At 42.7% G+C, this 18,506-nt stretch overlaps 1 protein-coding gene across 1 annotated transcript in view; it reads left to right on the forward strand.

The window, feature by feature from the left end:
• The first annotated feature begins 12,580 nt into the window (after positions 1 to 12,580).
• The window catches only part of faxcb (failed axon connections homolog, metaxin like GST domain containing b), a 64,969-nt gene continuing 59,043 nt past the window's right edge, over positions 12,581 to 18,506 (forward strand). The window contains exon 1 of the mRNA XM_063073300.1: positions 12,581 to 13,141. Coding sequence (XP_062929370.1) covers positions 12,882 to 13,141 — 260 coding nt within the window. The 5' untranslated portion in view covers positions 12,581 to 12,881. The remainder of the gene's footprint in view (positions 13,142 to 18,506) is intronic.

The following is an 18,506-nucleotide window of genomic DNA, read 5'->3' on the forward strand; positions in this document are numbered from 1 at the left end:
TTTGATTTATTGAATTCTTTAAATTTGATATATTTTTTAATAATGCTGGTAGCTAAAACTTATAATTTTCCATATGGCTAAGCTATGGCATGATACTGCATGTTCCCTGGGTACTTTGGTTCTTTATGTACCATGGCTTTGACCTCTGCACCTTTGAAGGTGGTGAAATGTCAGTTTGAGTGAGTTCAGAAAGGTACAGTGCTCATAAAAATTATTCTCCCCCCCCCCCGGAAGTTTTCATGTTTTATTGTTTTACAACATTGAATCACAGTAGACTTAATTTGGCTTTTTTGACATTGATCAACAGAAAAAGACTCTTTCGTGTCAAAGTGAAATCAGATCTCTACAAAGTGATCTGATTTAATTACAAATGGAAAACACAAAATAATTGATTGCATAAGTACTTACCCCGCCCCCGCCCCCCCAATATGACACACCAAGTCATCACCGGCACAGCCACTTGGTTTTAGAAGTCACATAGTTAGTTATATGGAGATATATTTTCGGAGACCTGTGTGTGGTCAGGGTGTTTCAATTGACTGTAGTAAAAATACACCTTATCTGGAAAGTCCAACTGCACAGTATCAGTTGTCAGTATCCTGGCAAAAACTACACCATGAAGATAAAGGAATACTCCAAGCAACTCCGCAAAAAGGTTAGGAGATGGATATAAGAGAAATTCCAAGTCACTGAAATGTCCCTTGGAGTACAGTTAAATCAATCATCAGGAAGTGGAAAGAATACAGCATAGCTGTAAATCTGCCTAGAGCAGGCTGTACTCAAAAACTGAATGACCATGCAAGAAGGGGACTCGTGAGGAAAGCCACCAAGAGACCTATGACAACAGGCTGCAGTGCCTGAGATGGGAGAGACTGCGCATACAACTGTTGCCCGGGTGCTTCACCAGTTGCAGCTTTATGGGAGAGTGGCAAAGAGAAAGCCATTGTTGAAAAAAAACTGAAATTTCAGCTAGAGTTTGCCAGAAGGCATGTGGAAGTCAGCTGGAAGTAGGTTCTAGGATCTGACAATCCCAGAATTGAGCTTTTTGGCCATCAGACTAAACGCTATGTTTGGTGTAAGCCAAACACTGCACATCATCAAAAACACACCATCCCTACCGTGAAGCATGGTGGTGGCTGCATCATGCTGTGGGGATGTTTCACTGACAGCAGACCCTGGAAGGCTTGTGAAGATATGAAGTAAATGCAGCAAAAACAGGGAAATCCTGGAGGAAAACCTGATGCAGTCCGCAAGAGAACTGTGACTTGGGAGAAGATTTGTTTTCCAGCAAGACAATGACCCCAAGCATAAAGCCAAAGCTACACAGGAACAGTTTAAAAACAACAAAGTTAATGTCCTAGAGTGACCAAGTCAGAGTCCAGACCTCAATCCAATTGAGAACTTGTGGCTGGACCTGTAAAGGGCTGTTCACTCATGATCCCCATGCAATCTGACAGAGCTTGTGCAGTTTTGTAAAGAATAATCAGGAACAACTACAGGGTCCAGATGTGCAAAGCTGATAGAGACCTATCCATACAGACTCAAGGCTGTAATTGCTACCAAAGGTGCATCTACTAAATATTGCCTTGAAGGGGGTGAATACTTACGCAATCAATTATTTTATGTTGTATACTTGTAACTAATTTAGATTACTTTGTAGAGATCTGTTTTCACTTTGACATGAAAGAGTCTTTTTCTGTTGATCAGTGTCAACAAAAGCCAAATTAAATTCACTGTGATTCAATGTTGTAAAATAATATAAGGGAGGGGGGTGAACTCACTTTTTAGGCACTGTACCTAGCAGCAGCAACATGTTTAATGGTAAGACTGTGATGCGCTTTACAGTCACTTGTTGGAGCACTGCTAACTTTATTTCAGAGTACATGTCTATTATTGTTCAAAGGTCAGAAAGGAAAGTTATTTTCAAAGTATGTTTGTGTTACTATATACTACCTTGAGGTTAATTTTCTTGCAGACAATTACAGGTACAAAGAAACAATAGAATTTAATGAAACTATACATAAACGATTCAGCAGATATAATAAGACTATAAAACATAGGAGCAGAATTAGGCCATTCGGCCCATTGAGTCTGCTCTGCCATTCCATCGTGACAGGTTTATTATTCCTCTCAACCTCATTCTCATGCCTTCTCCCCATAACCATTGACACCATTACTAATCAAGAACCTATCAATCTCTGCTTTAAATATACCCAATGACTTGGCCCTCACGGCTGTCTGTGACAATGACTTCCACAGACTCACCACCCACTCACAAAAAGAAATTCCTCCTCTTTTTTAAATGAACGTCCCTCTATTCTGAGGCTATACCCTCTGGTTCTAGACTCCCACTATTGCAAATATCTTCTCCAAGTCCACTCTATCCAGGCCTTTCAATGTTTGGTAGGTTTCGATGAAATTACCTGCTCATTATTCTAAACTCTAGTGAGTACAGGCCTTGGGCTTTCAAATGCTCCTCATATGTTAACCTTTTCATTCCCAGGATCATTGTCCTAAACTTCCTCTGGATCCTTGCTGTTGTGTACTGTTCAGCCAGGTCTTCTAAATATACAGTAACAGACTGCAGCAAACACAGATTGGATCAAATTATTAGCATGTCTATTACTTGCAAGGGAAGTCTACCTCCATATGGTAAGTCATCGGGATGTAGCTTCAATCTTACGGCTCAAAGCAGATCATTTTTATATGTTTACAGATTCCAGTACTTCATCAACTTCATGTCTTTGAGGTTGTTGAATCCCTTAATTGCATTCCTGCCTTATCTCACATCTGAATTAAATGAGCCCATTTGTCTTTGGGGCTTCTTCCTTCCCCCCACCCCACCCCCACCTCCCAACAGCCGTGTCCTGTTTTCCTCTGCTTTCAATTACGCAATGTCAAAGTACTCCCTGCAGTAAACCAAACACAGTAACAAACCAGCAAAATACTCTGGGATAACACAGATTCCATTTTTTCATATTATGTTTTACAAAAGTTATAAATTCCTAAAGACTTCGGGGTTACAGATATATTTCCACATCTCCAGCGCCAACACAAACTTTCTTAAATATGGGTTCCAAAATTGCTCACAGTATGCTAAATGTGGTCCAACCAATGCCTTCTAAAGTCTCAGTATGTGTCCCATGACAGCCTGACACCAAGAGATTTTGTTTGGTAAAGTTAACAAAAGGTGTTGGGGATCTGGTTTGGAGGGGCTGAGGCGTGCAACAAGAACTGGCAGGAGCGGACTGCCAGGGTGAAACAGAAACTGGTTCTGTGGGGAGGGCGCTTCCTATCGATAACGGGCAAGAACCTGGTCATCAGGTGTGAGGTGCTCTCAGGGCTGCTGTACTTGGCGCAGGTGTGGCCCGTCCCCCGCTCCTACAGCTCGGAAATCACCCGGGCTGTCTTCAGATTTGTCTGGGGATCCAAGATGGAACGGGTCAGACAGATTGTCATGCACAAGTCCCTGGACAATGGGGGCAAGAACGTCCCCAGTGTGGCCCTCACCCTGATGGCCAGCTTTGTGTGTGGCTGCATCAGGTTGTGTATAGAACCCAGGTATGTGGGCACCAAGTACCACTATGTGCCCAGGTTCTACCTGTAGCCCTGGCTATGAAGGATGGGTCAGGCCCCACTCCCGTGCAACGCCCCAGTCAGCTGGTCATTGCCGGCATACCTGTCCTTCGTAGAAAAGTTCTTCCAGGTCAACACCTTTGACCACAGGGCCATCAGGCAGTGGTTGGCATGTAATGTCCTGCAGGCACTGCAGGAGAAGGATGAGATGGGCCCAGTGGGGTGGTTCCCTGAGCAGACCGTCCAGTTCATCTGGCAAAATGCCTCATCGCCAGATCTCACCAACAGGCACCAGGACCTCACCTGGCTGGTAGTGAGAGAGGCCCTCCCCGTCAGATCCCTCCTGTATGCCCGGAACATCGCCTCCACACCCCACTGCCCACGAGAGGACTGCAGTGAGGAGGAGTCTGTGACCCACCTCTTTGCACACTGTGAGTTCACGGAGAAGGTGTGGAGGAGGATGGACGGGCTAGTGTCACGTTTCATCCCCAGCAGCTGCGTAACAGAGGACTCTCTGATCTACGGGCTGTTCCCGGGGACTCACATGGAGACCAACATCCGGTGCTGCTGGCAGATCATCAACTCAGTGAAAGACGCTCTTTGGTCAGCCCGAAACTTGATGATCTACCAGCACATGGAGATGTCTGTGGGAGAATGCTGCCAACTGGCACATTCTTGGCTACAGGAGTACCTACTGAGGGACGCACTGAAACTTGGTGCAGCCACCGCAAGGGCCCGGTGGGGAAGGACCACGGTATAGGTCTCTTTACCGGCGGGAGTGGGAGGGGTCGGTGGGCGGGGAGTATACCCCTCAACAATGATGTGGTAAGGTGAACAACTGGAGTGCCACGTGGGTGACCATAAGTACGGATATGTATAGACCATAAGGGAAACGTATGTAAAGAATGGAAAGTTATTGAATGGTTTATTGTATATAATTTTATTTCTGACTAAAGTATATTTTGAAATAAAAAAACAAGAGGTGTGATACAAAGGGGAACAGTTTGACATCTGCAGGATGTATGACCTAATTCAAGCCAGGGCTAAAAGGCGCTTCCTGCAACGAGAGAGTAGACAAACTTGGGTTGTTTTCTCTGGACTGGTGGAGGCTGTGTGGTAATATAATAAAGATTTATAAGATGATGAGGGGTAAAGATAAACAGATACACACTGTCTTTCCCCAGTGTTAGAATGTCTAATACCAGAGTGCATGCATTTAAGGTGAGAGGAGGCAGTTTCAAAGGAGATGGGAGGGGCAAGTTTTTTTTCACACAGAGAGTGGTGGATGCCGAGAACACGCTGCCTGGGGTGGGGGTAGAGGCAGAAACTTAGAGACTTTTAAGAGCTGTTTGGATAGGCACATTAATGTGAGGAAAGTGGAAGGATATAGATATAGTGTGGGCAGAAGAGTTTAGTTGTGCACAACATTGTGGGCTGAAGGGCCTGTTCTATATTCTTCCTGTTCTCCAAGCAGATACAGATGAGTCATGAGTATCGTTTTTTATTAATGGATGCTGCCAAAGCTTGGAAACGAAAGCACAAATCTGGATTTTTGTATTTTAAGCCTCTCATCAATTCAGAAAGAAATTAAGTGACCCAGATAAGAAATGCAATAGATTATGCAGATGCTGGAAACCCAGAGCAATTCATGTCGGAGGAATTCAGCAGGTCAGGGAGCATCAATAGAAGCAAATAAACAGTTGATGCTTCGGGCCAGGGCCCTTCATCAAGGCCCCAGATAATGGCTACTTTAGATGAGTTTTCAGAATTTATTTCCAGTACACAAGTGTTAAGGCGAATGAAATAATTGTTACTCCAGAGCTTATGCAGCGTAAAAAAAACCAGTAAGACCATAAGACACAGGAGCAAAATTAGGCCATTCGGCCCAACCAGTCATGGCTGATTCTTTTTTCCTCTCCTCAACCCCACCCCCCGGCCTTCTCTCCTTAACTTTTGATGCAGTGTCCAATCAAGAATCTATCAATCTCTGCCTTAAATACACCCAGCGACCTGGCCTCCATAGCTGCACGTGGTAACAAATTCCTCAAATTCACTACCTTGTAGCTAAAGAAATTTCTCTGCATCTCTGTTTTAAATGGATGCCCCTCTATCCTGAGGCTGTGCCCTCTTGTCCTAGACTTCCCCCACCATCTACATCTACTCTGTCTAGGCCTTTCAATGAGATCCCCCCTTTATCTTTCTAAATTCCAGTGAGACAGACCCAGAACTATTAAATGTTCCTCGTATGATAACCCTTTCATGCCCAGAATCATTCTTGTAAACTGCCTGTGGACCCTCTCCAATACCAGCACATACTTTCTTCAATGAGGAGCCAAAAACTGTTCACAATACTGAAGGTGATGCCTCACCATTGCCTTATAAAGCCTCAGCATCACGTCCCCGCTCTTGTATTCTAGACCTCTTGAAAGGAATGCTAACATTGCATTTGCCTTCCTCACCACCGACTCTGCCTGCAAGTTAACCTTTAGGTTGTTCTGCACAAGGACTCCCAAGCCCCTTTGCATCTCAGATTTTTGGATTTTCTTCCCATTTAGAAAATAGTCTGCACATTATCTCTACTACTAAAGTGCATGACCATGCATTTTCCAACATTGTATTTCATTTGTCACTTTTTTGCCCATTCTCCTAATCTGTCTAAGTCCTTCTGTCGCCTACCCATTTCCTCAACACTACCTGCCCCACCACCAGTCTTCATATCATCTGCCAACTTTGCAACAAAGCTATCTATTCCATCATTTATATACAGCATCAAAGAAGTGGTTTCAACACTGACCCCTGTGGAACACCACTAGTCACTGGCAGCCAGCCAGAAGGATCCTTTTATTCCCATTCACTACCTCCTACCAATCAGCCAATGCTCTAACCGTACCAGGACCTTTCTGGTAATACCATGGGCTCTTGGTAAGCAGCCTCATATGTGGCACCTTGTCAAAGGCCTTCTGAAAGTCCAAATATACAACATCCACTGCATCCCCTTTATCTATCCTACTTGTAATCTCTTCAAAGAATTCCAACGGGTTCATCAGGCAAGATTTTCTCTTAAGGCGACCATGCTGACTTTGTCCTATCTTGTCCTGTGTCACTCCATAACCTCGACCTTAACAATTGACTCCAGCATCCTCCCAACCACTGAGTTCAGGTTAACTGGTCGATAGTTTCCTTTCTGTTGCCTTCCTCCTTTCTTAAAGAGTGGAGTGACATTTGCAATTTTCCAGTCCTCTGGCACCATGCCAGAGTCGAATGATTTTTGAAAGATCTTTGCTAACACCCCCACAGTCGCTGCTACTCCCTCCTTCAGAACCATAGGCTGCAGTTCATTTGGTCTGGGTGAGTTAGGTCTTTCAGCTTTTTGAGCACCTTCTCCCTCGTTATAGTAACTGCACCCACTTCTCTTCCCTCACACCCTTCAACATCTGACACTTTGCTAGTATCATCCACAGTAAAGGCTGATGCAAAATACTCATTTAGTTCATCTGCCATCTCCTTGTGCCCCGTTATTATTTCTCTGGTCTCATTTTCTAGCGGTCCCATATCCACTCTCATCTCTCCTTTATTCTTTACATACTTGAAAAAGCTTTTACTATCCACTTTGATATTGTTTGCTAGCTTGCTTTTATATTTCATCTTTTCCCTTCTAATAATTCTTTTAGTTGCTCTCTGTAGTGTTTTAAAAGTTTCCCAGTCCTCTATCTTTCCACTAATTTTTGCCTTGTTGTATGCCCTCTCTTTTGTTTTTACATTAGCGTTGTCTGCCATGGTTGTGCTCTTTTGCCATTTGATTATGCCCTGAAAAATGATGCATTTAGTTCACACACACAGTCCTGCTGAAGGGTCTCAGCCCGAAATGTCGACTGTACTTTTTTCCATAGATGCTGAGTTCCTCCAGCATTTTGTGCGTGTTGCTTGGATTTCCAGATTCTGCAGATTTTCTCTTGTTTGCATTTGGTTTACAATTGGAAGCTATAATGAAACTTGGCAAAAGGACAATTTTGTCTCAAACAGAATAATCCTTCTGCAGTCTTCAGGAAAATAATTCACAGAAAAACAGAGGCCACCCTTGTGTCTCAATAGGAACAATAAAAGCTATTCTCAGAGCAACGAAAATGTCCATGGAGAAGATGGTAGTGGACAGCTGTCATGAGCATGCTGAAGGGCTTTTTCCCACCATGTCAGGAGTCAGAATGCTATTAAAGATGCATAAAGGATTTATTAAAGCAGATTTGAATGGACTCTCAGAGTATGATTAAAGACGTAAGTGATGACATCAAATTCAGTAAGTAGCAATCATTAACTGGTACTATGAACACTGAAAATATTAAAAGCAATATGTTTATTTTGTTTACAGATACTGTACAGCCTGCACTGCCCAATTACACCTATGTGACCATTAACCTACTAACTTGCACGTCTTTGGAGCGAGGGGGAAAACCAGAGCACCCAGAGGAAACCCATTCAATCACAGGGAGAGTGAGTGTACAATTCCTTACTGACACCGGCAGGAAAGGAACCACGACTGCTGGTGCTGTAAAGCGCTACGCTACCATGCCACCCCTAACATGGAATGATTCGAGCACGATAACCTCAATCAACTCTGTGTCTGTTTCCTTATTATCTACTTGGACTTAATTCTCTCCTCAGCCCAGAACTAGTTTAATTCATCAAAAAGCAGCACCAAGGAACTGTAGACACATTGGCAGGATCCCAAAAGGATTATCGTAGCTTTCAGTAAACATCTAGATTTGATAAATAGAGGTATATATAAACGATCTTAAGAGTAGGTTAAGGGTTGGCACAACATTGTGGGCTGGAGGGCCTGTACTTTGCTCTAGTGTTCTATGTTCTATCAGGAATAATGAGCATAGCCTCTGGGTCTAAAGAAAGTGTTTTGCAACATTGATTAGTATTCTTTGGAGGTGTTTTGGTCTACGGGGATTTCAGAAAGTAATTTGGAAAGATATTTTAACCTAATAACATCATGGAATTGGCAGCTATTTGCCCTGGTGAGTAAAGATTTGGTTACAAAATATTGATTATTAATGATTGTGGAAACCAGTTACCAACAACAACTGGCAGGATTCATTGGTTCTTTAGTTTAATTACTATTTTCTATCTTTAATAATGAAAAGAGAATAAATAAGCTTTATCTGTCATATGTACACCGAGACAGACAGTGAAATGCATCGTTTATGTCAATGACCAACACGGTCTGGGGATGTGCTGGGGGCAGCTGGCAAGTGCTGCCACGCTTCTGGTGCCAAAGTAGCATGCCCGTAACCCTAACTGGTACTTCTCTGAAATGTGGGAGGAAACTGCAGCATCTGGAGAAAATGCACGCAGTCACAGGGAGAATGCACAAACTCCTTACAGACAGCAGTGGGAATTAAAACTTGATCATCGGTGCTGTAAAGCATTACGCTAATCACTATGCTGCCATGTTGCCCCTAATGTAATGGCTTTTATAGATAGAGACATTTTAGATTTAGTGCTTTTATATAATAAAAATGTTTGTGAATGATTGGATTGAGAATTACAGCTACGGTACTGGAAATGGAATTGATGGACTGAGATCATAGGTGCACTCTACGCAATCACAACATCTAAAGCTATTAGGTTTATAGAGCTGATATCGGGCAACAACTACTGAAAGGAGAGGCCTTGGTAAGCAACACACACAGGATGCTGGGGGATCTCAGCAAGGCAGGCAACATCTATAAACTGTCGACGTTTCAGGCCGAGGCCCCTCGTCAGCACTGGAAAGGAAGGGGTAAGAAGGTGGGAGGAAAGGAAGAAGAACAAACTAGAAGGTGGGAGATAAAGCCGGGTAGGTGGGGGGAGTGGGGTTGAAGTAGGAAGCTGGAAGATAATTGGTGGAAAAGACAACAAGCCGAAGGAGGAATCTAACAGATGAGGAGAGTTGACCGTGAGAGAAAGGGAAGAAGGAGGGGAGTCAGAGAGAGGTGATGGCAGATGAGGAGAAGGGAAGGCATGAGAGGGTAACTAGAATTGGGAGTGGAAAAGGAGAGGAGGGAGGAGGAGGAGGTAGTTATTTTACCTCAATGTACTCTTTAGAGTCAAAGAAGCATAGAAAAGTACAGCACAGAAATAGGCCCTTTGACCTATTAGTCCACACCGAACCATTCAAACTGCTTACTTCCACTGACCTGCGCCAGGACCATCGCCCTCATATCCCAACCATCCATGTACCCATCCAAACTTCTCTTAAATGTTGAAATTGAGCTTGCATGTGGCACTTGGCACTGGCAGCTCATTCCACACTCTCACGATCCTCAGAGTGAAGAAGTTTCCCCTAATACTCTCCTTAAAATTTTCATCTTTCACCCTTAATTGATTACCTCTAGTTGTAATCCCACCCAACCTCAGTGGAAAAAGTCTGCTTTCATTTACCCTATCTATATCTCTCATAATTTTGTATTCCTCTATTAACTCTCCCCTCAATTTTCCACATTCCAAGGAATAAAGTCCTAGCCTATTCAATCTTATAACTCAGGTCCTTCAGTCCCAGCAACATCCTTGTAAATTTTCTCTGTACTCTTTTAACTTTATTTACATCTTTCCTGTAGGCAGGTGACCAAAATTGCATACAATACTCCAAATTAGGCCTCACAATGTCTTATACAACCTCAACATAACATCTCATCTCCTGTACTTATAGTTTTTATATTCTGTGTATTTTGCCCAATCTTTCTGGTGTATTTGTGCAGAGGAGGGAGTTTTGGTGGTTGGTAATTGTGCTGCTGTTCTTCTTTTCTTCTTGGTTTCATGGCTATCTGGAGAAGAAGAATTTCGGAGTTGTGTACTTTGATAATAAATGAATCTTTGAACTGTTGGTGAGGGGAATGTTTGGGTGATGGGTATGTTGAGAGCGATTGATGTGGGGCAAAGGGAGTCAGTCAATTAAAGGGTACAAACTGGAGACAAAGAGGAGATTTTGTCCATCTTTCTAAAATTAGAGTCCATTTGGTGGTAAGTTTGAAGATAAGTGTGGCATTTAAATCCGACAATGCAGGCTATAATTAACCTGTAATTATTGGAGTTTTGTAATTCAAAGATACACATGAATGCAAATGAACCATAGTTGCTTTGTAAAGTAATTTAAATTAAATACTGGAAAACGTTTAGTCTTCCTCTGGAGAGTATTCCTATGCTCCAAGTCTCTGTATGGCCTCCCTGTGGAATGTGTGAATTTCCTCTGGGTGCTCTGGTTTCCTCCCACAGTCCAAAGACCAAGCAGGCAGGTTAATCAGTCATTGTAAATTGTCCTGTGATTAGGTTAGCGTTAAATGGGGGCTGTCGGGTGTTGCTGGGGCAGCACAACATGAAGGGATGACTCTGTGCCGCACCACTAAATAAATAAATAGATTTATCTAGGTAAATAAATAGGACTTTATTCCTTGGAACATAGAAGATTGAGAGGAGGTTTGATAGAGGAGTACAAAATTATGAGGGGTATGGACAGGGTAAATACAAACAGGCTTTTCCCACTGAGGTTGGGTGGGACTACAACCAGAGGTCATGGCTTAAGGGTGAAAGGTGAGAAGTTAAGGGGAACATGAGGGGAAACTTCTTCACACAGGGGCTTGAAAGAGTGTGGAAGGATCTGCGAACGCAAGTTGTGCATGTGAGCTCGATTTCAACATTTACGAGACGTTTGGATCGGTACATAGATGGTAGGGGTTATGGAGGGTTATGGTCCTGGTGCAGGTCAATGAGATTAGGCAGTTTAAATGTTTCAGCATGGACTTGATGGGCTGAATGGCTTGTTTCTGTGTTGTACTTTTCTGTGATGCTATGACCTATAAATAAAAAAATACACAGAGAGACAGATAAATAGGTAAATAGATAACTAAATAGGGAAATAAATAAATAAATAATAAATAACTAGGCAGGCACTCAGATATATAAACAATAATAAATTATTAACTAATTATATAATAAATAAATAAATAGATATAAAATAAATACATATAGACAAAATCAGTAGAGACAGAGATAAATAAATATATGAATAAACTACACATAGATAAATAACTAAATAAAGATATAAATAGATAGATAAATAATAAATCAATCAATCGATCAGTACGCAGATAAATAGATAGATGAATAAATCAATAAAATCAGAAAATCTGCAAATAGATGGACAAATAAATATATATGCCGGGTCAGGAGGACCTGAGTGCTAAGGAAAGATTGAATAAATTAGGACTTTATTCCTTAGATCATAGGAGAATGAGAGGAGATTTGATCAAAGTACACAAAATTATGAGGGGCTTAGAAAATGTTAAGGCAAGCAGGCTTTTTCCACTGAGGTTGGGTGGGACCACAACCAGAGGCCATGGGTTAAAGGTGAAAGGTGAAAAGTTTAAGGCGCACATGAGGGGAAAGTTCTTCACTCAGAGGGTCATTAGAGTGTGGAATGAGCTGCCAGGACAAGTGGCGCATGCACGCTCGATTTCACTGCTTAAGAGAAGTTTGGATAGGGAGACGGGTAGTAGGGATATGGAGGGCTATGGTCCGAGCAAAGGTGAACGTGTGTAGGCAGTGTAAGTGGTTTGGCATGGATTAGATGGGCTGAAGGGCCTCTTTCAGAGCTATATTTCTCTATGACTATAAATTAATACGTACAATAAATAGATCTATAGATAAATAAATGTGTTCAGATAATTAAATAGATAAATAAATAGACAAGTGAGGAAGAAAGGGAGGCTATGAAGCAAACATTCTTATATGTTTCGTTTTCCTTTCGGGCCCACTTCATTCCATTCATTTTCTTGCTTACAGTACAGAGAAGCACGGTAGAACCCATCAACCTTGGCTTTAAAAACACACCCAGTGACTATGGTTCTACAGCCGTCTGTGGCAACGAATTGCACGTATTCATCACCTTGTGTTATTCGAACATTGTTCCACTATAAATGCATACGGTGTATTACTCCGCAAAGTGGATTCTATATATTGCGATTTTCCTCAGATTGCTATCAGTACATGTTTGGGGTATTCGTGTCTTCGGGGAATCGGTATGACAAGTGATGACATCATTGACGGAGTCACCGGAGGGAAGAAAACACAGGAAGACAAAGGAAGGGATCGGGAGCCAGGCCAATATGCTGCTGTTTCTTCAACGATCCACGGGTGGTGTTCACACATTTGCTCTTTCGGCAACTTATATCAACATGACATCATTACATTTCCCCGGATATCTGCAATTATCTCGGATTTAAAAGGGCGCAGCCTCTCGGGCCGACCTGTCCGATCATCGGAGAATGTACTGGGGTGTCGGGTTTGCATCGTCCCGATCATGCGTGGTTGACCTGAGCAGGAATCACAGCTTTTCCCTGGGACTGTGCGGTCCTGATGACCACTACTCCTTCTATGGGTACATAATCACTTTCCCTCTGCAGGATTACTCTCACATCATGTCAGGGCTGGGCACGGAGTCGTGGTGGAAGAAGACGTTGTGCCTTACCGGGGGCGCCTTGCTGGCAGCGGCTGCCTATCTCCTGCATGAATTACTGGCCATCAGGTAACGGCTTTCGCCGCCGCGCCCTCTCCCTCTCTCCCTCTTCCCTTCCCACCGGGCTGGGCGCAACGGCAGCGACCTTGTCCCGCAGGCAGGAGAAGGGACGAGAGGGCTGGTGTGTGGATGGAAAGGCAACGCCTTCACATACACCTCGAGACACATACATACACACACACACACACACACACACACACACACACACACACACATACATACATACACACACACACACTCACACAGACACACACACAGACACACAGATTCACGCACAACACACACTGATTCACACACACACACACACACACACACACTCACACAGACACACACTCAGATTCACGCACAACACACACTGATTCACACACAACACACACACACACACACACACACACACTGACTGACACACAACACACACACAGATGTGGATCTCCCCCTCCCCCTCCCACTTTCAAATCTCTTACTAGCTCTTCCTTCAACTAGTCCTGACGAAGGGTCTCGGCCTGAAACGTCGACTGTACCTCTTCCTAGAGATGCTGCCTGGCCTGCTGTGTTCACCAGCAACTTTGATGTGTGTTGCTTGAATTTCCAGCATCTGCAGAATTCCTCGTGTTTGCGTTTTTAAACATACACAGATTCACACACAACCCACACAATGATTCACACACACTGATTGACACACAACACACACACACACACACACACACACACACACAATGATTCACACACTACACCCACACACACACACACTGACACACAACACACAGGTTCACACGCAACACACGCAATGATTCACACACAACACACACACACACACTGATTCACACACACACGCACTGATTGACACAACACACACACTCTCGCACATATACATTGGACAGGCTGAGCGAGCTAGGACATTTATTTTTGGAGTGAAGGAGAAAGAGCGGTGACTTGATAAAGGTGTTCAAAATGATAAGAGGCATAGAGACTCCCCCCCCCCGTAAGGAAATGGCAAATATGCGGGGGCATGATCTTAAGGTGACTGGAGGAAGGTGCAGCGGGATGTCAGAGGTAAGTTCTTTACACAGGGAAAGGAGAGCGCATGAGAAGCCATGGGAGAGACAGGTATATTAGGGACATTTAAGAAATTCTTAGGCACACGGATGATAGAAAACTGCAGGGTTATTATGTAGGGAGGAAGGGTAGATCGATCTTAATGTAGGTTAAGATTAGGGGACGAAGGGCCCGTACTATGTAGTAAAGTTCTGTGAAACAATTAACATGTCTTCCGATTGCTTCCAGGTTAGGTCCTCTACCCTTCACAAAGGGCGATAGAATTTAGGTAAAATATCGGCACCTTATTTGCGCTGGTATACAGTGTCCGAAATACGAATTGTAATTCATCACTAACATCACTAAGTCTTTAACCATCAGTGTGGAATGGACAATTTAAATACTGTATCATGTTTCAATATCTTTTCGTTATGTATCAGAAGACTCAAATGATTTATCATCATTTGAGCCTTAAATCAGAAATGATTTACTTTAGCGGCGGAATCATTCATTTTATAACTAAATAACTAATTCATTTTATAGACTAAATCCACACCTGCGCACGTAAATGGAGTCATTTACCAGCGTTACCTGCGTTCCCACTGCGGGAACGTAACTGAAATACCCACTTCTCATGTCTATACGGTAGGGAAATTCTAGGCAGCTTCTAGAGTAGGTTACGTGGTCGGCACAACATTGTGGGCCGAAGGGCCTGTAATGTGCTGTAGATTTTCTGTGTTCATCAACTTACCGTCTGACACCATAATGTGACGTCATATTAACAACACAGCACTCCCATCTGCTCCCTTTACAATCATCATCATCATCATCATCATCAGGTGCCGTGCCCAGTTTGAGCTTTGACTGCCATGGCCCACACACTCCTGTTTCTGGTCAAGTGGATCAATTCATTGGTATTCATTTCCAATTCTCTGGCTGCTGTCTCCATCATCATTTGTCTTTGCCTTCCTCTTGCTTTCTTCCCTTCAATCTTTCCCATAATTACCATGCATTCTAACTCCTCTTTCCTAATCACATGTCCAATGAAGTTACATTGCCTTTTCAGGATCTCATACATTATTTCTCTTCTTGTGCTTGCTCTGTTCATGACATCCTCGTTAGATATTCGTTTTGTCCATGATATTCTTTGCATCCTCCTCAAAAACCACATCTCTGCTGCTTCAATTTGTTTCCTCATGTTACTAGATATTGTCCAACATTCTGAGCCATATAACATAACTGGATAAATGTAACATTTCAGTACTCTGAGGCGGGTTGTCATGCCTAGTTTAGTGTTGGTCAGTATACTCTAAATTCTCATAAAGGTGTCTTTTGCCATCCCTGTTCTACTTTTGATGTCCATGTCGCACCTGCCATCTGATCTCACCCAGCTTCCTAAGAAGCAAAAATTCCTTTCTTCAATTGTAAATTTTTGTCGTAAGTTTTCTTCTTTAATTAATTGCAAGTAGTCAAGGGATTGTTCAGGTTTTTACTTCTTTAGTTTTTTTAAGTTTTACTTTTACTTGACATACTACTGTGTTATGGTCACTATTACAGTCTGCACCTGGATATGTTTTGCATTGAGTCACTGAGTTTTTAAATCGTTGGTTTATAGTAATAAAGTCAATTTGATTTCTGGTGCTATCACCTGGACTTTACCAGATCCACAAGCGTCTTGGATGGTTTTTAAAGTAGGTATTCATAATGACCTGATTATTCATCTTGCACTATTCTACCCATTTCTCACCTCTTTCATTTCTTTCCTCTAGTCCAAATTTTCCTATGGTATTTCCATCAGCACCTTGTCCTACTTTAGCATTCAGACCTCCCATGACAACTTGAGATTTGCATCCATTCTTTGCTTGTTCAAACTCTTCATAGAATTATCTATATCCTCATTTGTTCCATCTGTTGTTGGTGCATGTACCTGTATAATTGCTAAATCAAATGGTTGTCCTCTGAATCTAACAAGGAGCACTCTTTCTGATATTGTCCAATGTCCTAAAACACTTTTTCCCATGTTTTCATCCACAAGAATTCCTACTCCATTAGTATGGGATATTCCCCAGGAATAAATTAGTGTTTTATTTCTATTCTGACATGTTCCAGCACCTATCCAACGAATTTCACTAATCCCCATGATGTTAATCTTTAGTCTTTCCATTTCATTTATCACATTGTACAATCTTCTTGCTTGATATAGGGTTCTTACATTCCAAGTGGCAATAATTTTCTTCTGTTTTACGTGAATTTTATGAGCAGTAGCTTGATGATGGTCGGGGATAACCTGCTGCCCAGAATCAACCCTACCGAGCGAAGCATCTTCAGAATTGTCCTGAAGATCCTCTTGACGCTGTTGTTGTGCAATACATTTTGTGAGTTTGACCATGGTTTTCTTAGCAAATAGATTCTAGGAAACCTAGTATCTAGCAATGGTGGTTTGCCAACTAAAGAAATTGCTATTTCTCTTCCCAAATGTTCATCCGCCTGTACTATAGCCGTTGATATTTGAGGTCCTAGCTCATCTGCCTTCTCTGTCATAAGTTCAGTTACTGAACCTGCCGGATCTGCTGTTGTCCTTCGCTCGTATCCTGAGCAGGAACCCTTGCAGGTGCTACTGTTCTGGGTCAGAGCGGCCCTGGGAGCAATGAATGACTAAGGGGTAACTCCACTTTCCCCAAAGCTCTGAAATTCCCCAATCAGAGCCTCATCACTGGTTGCAGTTTAGAGTCATACCCAGGACCACCTTTTACAATAACCATCTAAAAATGCAGTTTAGTAAAATATTATTAGACAAGAGAAGTCATTAACTACTTTGACCAAAAATGAGTGGAATAAAAACCTGATGAAAATAAGACCCTAGGGATATTGGAAATCTGAAATAGAAACTGAGCAGTATCTCTGGAGAGAGAACCAGTTAATATTTCACCTCTAAGGGTATCAGGAAATGGATAGGAAGAAAACAAATTGGTTTCAGAAGTTGCAGATATCATTATATTTATTTATTTGATTTAGAGATTCTCCTGGACCAGGCCCTTCCAGCTCAACAAACCGCACCACCCAGTAACACACCTATTTAACCCCAGCCTAATCACAGGACAATTTACAATGACCAATTAATGTACTAACCAGTATGTCTTTAGACTGCGGGAGGAAACTGGAGCATCTGGAGGAAACCCACGTAGTCATGGGGAGAAAGGCTAAACTCATTAGAGAGGGCCCTGGGATTGTGCTCCAAACTCTGAACACCCTAAGCTATGACAGTCGGGCTACCCGCTGCATTTACCATGGTGCTCTGGACAAGGCAAATGGAATATCTCTAATGGGGAGAGATCAGATAGGCGATTAGCTTTATTCCTCACATGTACATTCCAACATACAGCGAAATGTGTCATTTGCATCAACAACAGTTCAAAAGCGTATGAGACAGTGACGGGAAACCCGACTGCTGGAGCTGTAAAACATTATGCTAACTGCTACACTACCCTGCCACTGCCTGCACTCTTACAGTGGCAAGGATTAAGACCATAAGACATAGGAGCAGTCGAGCTTACTCCGCCATTCCATCATGGCTGATTTATTATCCCTCTCAACCCCATTCATCTGCCTCCTCTCCGTAGCCTTACTAATTAAGAAACTATCAAAGTCCATTTTAAACATCCCCAATGACTTGGTCCCCACAGCCATCCATGGCAATGAATTCCGCAGATTCACCACCTGGGTTGCTGCTGCATTAGAGTGCTATGCTAACCGCTACTCTCCAATGTTGCCCCTGGAGACACCGTTTACGAAGACGATGGGGTGGGTCGTTTAAGGAGGCAGGGTGGAGAGTGAGAAGGCAAACAGCGAGATGTATATAAAGCTGTGGAATCCAGGTCAGTGCTGCTACTGAGACCTGAAACCAGGCAGGGAAGTGTGGGAAATGTGTAGCAGATCAGGCACCATTAGCAGATGGAGAACAATTGAATTAATATTACACATTATATGGCCAGCTCTGATTCAGACAGAGCTGCTGTGAATCATTGGGTCCAGAACACAGCAACATGTGCAGACACAAGATAAGGTGCTGCTCTTCAAACCTACATGAAGCTCCCAGTTCACTGTCACTTTAAATCTCTGTATCAGAATCCGGTTTATTACTTCAAAGTTGAAAGTAAATTTATTATCAAAGTACATATATGTCACAATATACAGAAATAAATGAAATAATAATAATAATAATAAATAAACAATAAGTATTGAGAACATGAGATGAAGAGTCTTTGAGAGTGAAGTTATCCTCTCTGGTTCAACCATTCACCTGATGGTTGAGGGGTCATAACTGTTCCTAACCTGGTGG

The sequence above is a fragment of the Mobula hypostoma genome, chromosome 2 (genome assembly GCF_963921235.1).
Source record: "Mobula hypostoma chromosome 2, sMobHyp1.1, whole genome shotgun sequence".
In the NCBI taxonomy this organism is placed as follows: domain Eukaryota; kingdom Metazoa; phylum Chordata; class Chondrichthyes; order Myliobatiformes; family Myliobatidae; genus Mobula; species Mobula hypostoma.